Source organism: Elephas maximus, chromosome 9, assembly GCF_024166365.1.
Source record: "Elephas maximus indicus isolate mEleMax1 chromosome 9, mEleMax1 primary haplotype, whole genome shotgun sequence".
NCBI classification, from domain to species: Eukaryota; Metazoa; Chordata; class Mammalia; order Proboscidea; family Elephantidae; genus Elephas; species Elephas maximus.
In genome coordinates, this window is record NC_064827.1 from 73,039,145 (window position 1) to 73,043,324 (window position 4,180).

General features: G+C 41.4%; 1 protein-coding gene across 1 annotated transcript; it reads left to right on the top strand.

Annotated features, from left to right (window-relative positions):
• Positions 1 to 285: 285 nt before the first annotated feature.
• LOC126082460 (olfactory receptor 50-like) lies at positions 286 to 1,224 on the top strand. Its single transcript, XM_049894976.1, has one exon. The coding sequence runs from the start codon at positions 286 to 288 to the stop codon at positions 1,222 to 1,224; it is 939 nt and encodes a 312-aa protein (XP_049750933.1).
• Positions 1,225 to 4,180: the final 2,956 nt, after the last annotated feature.

Genomic DNA, 4,180 nt, shown 5'->3' on the forward strand with positions numbered 1-4,180 from the left:
ACCTTGTTCCCTAGATTCTTATTCTCAAGTTTGAACCTGATCTGACCTGATAAATCATTCTCATATTTCATGGTTCCTCCAAAATAGCTTTTGTTGATTTCTAGGTGGACTCATGATAGCCTGTGGTTAGACTTACTGACTGTCATTTGTGGAGCAAAAAGCATGAGATATTCAAGATTCCTACACTGAGTGGTTCAAATATACATTCTCATTATGTGACCATCATAGTAATATTCTTTCACATTGCCATCTCTTTTTTGATTGACAGAAAAAGAGAGGAACAGGATGAGGAGGGATAATCAGAGCAGCCTGTCAGAATTCCTCCTTCTAGGGCTTCCCATCAGGCCAGAACAGCAGGACATGTTCTTCGCCCTGTTCCTGGGCATGTACCTCACCACAGTGCTGGGGAACCTACTCATCATCCTGCTCATCAGGCTGGACTCTCGCCTCCACACCCCCATGTACTTCTTCCTCAGCCACTTGGCCCTCACTGACATCTCTTTCTCATCAGTGATAGCACCAAAGATGCTGGTGAACATGCAAACGCAGAATCAATCCATCTCATATGCTGGGTGCATTTCTCAGGTGTACTTTTACATATTCTTTGCTGATACTGATAGTTTCCTTCTCACCTCAATGGCCTATGATAGGTACATGGCTATTTGTCACCCCCTCCACTATACTGCCATCATGAGTCAGAGCCTGTGTTTCTTGCTAGTTATTGTGTCCTGGGTCTTATCCTTTGGCAATGCCCTATTGCACACCCTGCTCCTGGCCCATCTGTCCTTCTGTGGAGACAACACTCTTCCTCACTTCTTCTGTGACCTCCCTACCTTACTTAAGCTATCCAGCTCAGATACCTCAACCAATGAGCTATTTATTCTTACTGTAGGGGTGGTGGTCATTACCCTTCCGTTCATATGCATCCTGGTCTCTTACGGTCACATTGGTGCCACCATCCTGAGAGTCGCCTCGACCAAGGGGATCTGCAAAGCCTTGTCCACTTGTGGCTCTCACCTCTCTGTAGTGTCTCTGTACTATGGGGCAATTATTGGATTGTATGTTTCCCCCTCATCCAGTGACTCCAATAGCAAGGATGTCATTGTGGGTGTATTTTACACCCTGGGCACTCCCATGCTAAATCCCTTTATCTACAGTCTGAGAAATCAGGACATGAAAAGAGCTCTGGGAAATATACTCAGTAAAGGAAAGTTTTCACCATAATGTACTCCGAATCTAGACTGGTGTTATGACTTGTTTCGTTCAATAAGTTATTGGCAAAAATAAAAATAGAGACTTGAAAATGCTATGCATGGTGGCTTACGGTTTCTCGCTATCGAGACCCTGAGACCTTCCAGTGAAGAAGCACACATTAGTCTAATGGAGAATGAAAGACTACAGGAAGAGAAGAGTAAGCTGTTCCAACACTTCTGGCCATATGTAGACTTTCTAGAACATCCAGCCACAGACAGTTCAGCCCAGCCTAGTGATGCTCAGCTGACCCATAGAATTGTGAGCAAATAAAGTGATTGCTGTTTTAAGCCAATATGTTTTTTTTTTCTTCCACAAAATTAACTGATACATTTCTCATATTCCTGTGGCATCTACAATCCTTGCCCATTGTGATTATTTTTACTGGGAACACTTACGACTCTCTACCTCAGAACTATCTCACTTCTTTCGAGAACAGTGACAAACTTTGTCTTTTCTCCGGAAGGTCAGATGTAATAAGATTTTAATGGCTTCAGAAGAATTTTTTAGTCAAAATACAGGTGGGAGCTGCTGGGCACAAATCCCAGTTATCTTAACTATTGGGTGGGGCTTCTCTGAGGCATGTTCTAGGAGGACGTTTTCTCAGTGGTCTGAACCACAATTCCCCCTAGTGTTACCAGACTATTATCATACACTGTATTGACTACATACTTTTCCATGTCTCAGATTTGCATCTCTTATTGGTTCTTCCTAGAATCACCTTCCTAATAAACTATTGTTGTTAGGTGCAGTTGAGTTGGTTCCAACTCTTAATGACCCTATGTACAGGAGAAAAAAACACTCCCAGGTTGTGCACCATCCTCACAATTGTTGTCATGCTTAAGGCCATTGTTGCAGCCACTGTGTTAATCCATCTCCTTGAGGGTCTTCCTCTTTTTTACTGATCCTCTACTTTACCAAGCATGATTTTCTTCTCCAGGGATTAGTCCCTCTTTTATTCATTGTCCAGTTTTCACATACATATGAGGCAATTGAAAACACCATGGTTTGGTTCAAGCACATCTTAGTCCTTAAAGTGACATTGTTGCTTTTTAACACCTTAAAGAGGCCTTTCGCACAAGGGAAAGATTAGTCCAAAGGACTAATGGACCACAACTACCACAGCCTCCACCAGACTGAATCCAGCATAACTACATGGTGCCCAGCTAACACCACTGACTGCTCTGACAGAGATCACAATGGAGGGTTCTGGACAGAGCTGAAGAAAATGTAAAACAAAATTCTAACTCACAAAAAAAGACCAGACTTACTGGCCTAACAGAGACTGGAGAAACCCCAAAAGCATGGCCCCTGGACACCCTTTTAGCTCAGTAATGAAGTCACTCCTGAGGTTCACCCTTCAGCCAAAGACTAGACAGGCCCATAAAATAAAACAAGAGTAAAGGAGCATACCAGCCTGGGAGCAAGGACTAAAAGGTGGGGGAGAGGGAGGATGGGAGAGTTGGTAATAGGGAACCCAAGGTCTAGAAGGGACAGTGTTGACATGTTAAGTTGGTAACTGATGTCACAAAACAATATGTGTACTAATTGTTTAATGAGAAGCTAGTTTGCTCTGTAAACCTTCATCTAAAGTAAAATAATTTAAAAAAAGAAAGAAAAGAAAAAAATGTACAGAGGCATTGAAGATACAACAAGTTTTTATAAATTTCTCTCTAAGAATTTTCTCTGGGGCAATTTTAGAGTTATTACATTATAGACCCAATTTTTTCTAGCCGAAATGTACATTACTCTCCTTGCCTCTTTCACCAGAATTTAGCACCAAATTTCCTTTGGCTGCTTCCAAAAAACAAAAATTAAAAAACAGAAATGCAGTCTCAGGGGATAAAAGTTTTCCATCACTGAGGCCAAGTTCTCAAAGCAATGAAGAGCTCCCAAAGAAATTTGCTAGAACAATGTCCCAGAAGTGTCTGCGTCCTATTTCCCAAGGTGACTATTTCAGGTTGCAGCAAGCACTTGGATGTACAACACAGTTTAAATTTCCATCTTATTACCCAATAACACCTTACAGGGAACAATGAGCTGCCAAATTTTCTTATTAAGACACATCTACACTTTGTCTTGGAGAATGCCAAAATTTGAATTTCAAAAATGAAGGCTAAACAATCCAAAAACATCCAGGCAGAAGAAGGAGGTTGCCTTTAGAGGAACAAAAGTCAAAGTGACCTCAGATTCTGATACATTAAGGAGTAGCAGACAGTGGAACCAGGTCCTGGATCCTATGCCAAGTCATTGTCCACGTGTAGAGGCAACAGAATATCACTCAGTCATACACACGTGTTCAGAAAACAGACCACCCATGCATTCTTTTTTTAAAAAGTGGAAGACACATGCTGACAGTTCAGAGATGAATCAAAATTAAAAAACCCAAACAGGGGGAAGCTGAGGTATCATAAAAGGAATGAAAATAAGCAGTAAAAGCTATGTCTAAAAAACAAATAATTATAAATTTGGTGTGAAATTGGATGCTAACATTTATATAAAATTCCAGAATGGGCAAAACTAATCTATGGTGAAAGTGATCAGAACAGTAGCTGTCTCTGGGAGGGCACTTTCCCCCACTTCTACTGTGACCTCTCTGTCTTATTTAAGCTGTCCAGCTCAGATACCTCAACCAATGAGCTATTTACCCTTGCATTCATATGCATCCTAGTCTCTTATGGCTGCAGTGTGTCCACTATCCTGAGAGTCCGCTCAAATAAGGGAATCTTCAAAGCCTTGTCCACGTATGCCTTCCAACTCTACGTGGTGTCTCTATACTATGGGGCAATTAATGGATTGTAGTTTTTCCCCTTATCCAGTAACTTTAATGACAAAGACTCATAGTGAGTGTACTATACACTCTGGTTACTTCCATTCTAAATCCTTTTATCTATAGTCTGAGGAATCAGGACATGAAAAGAACTCTGGG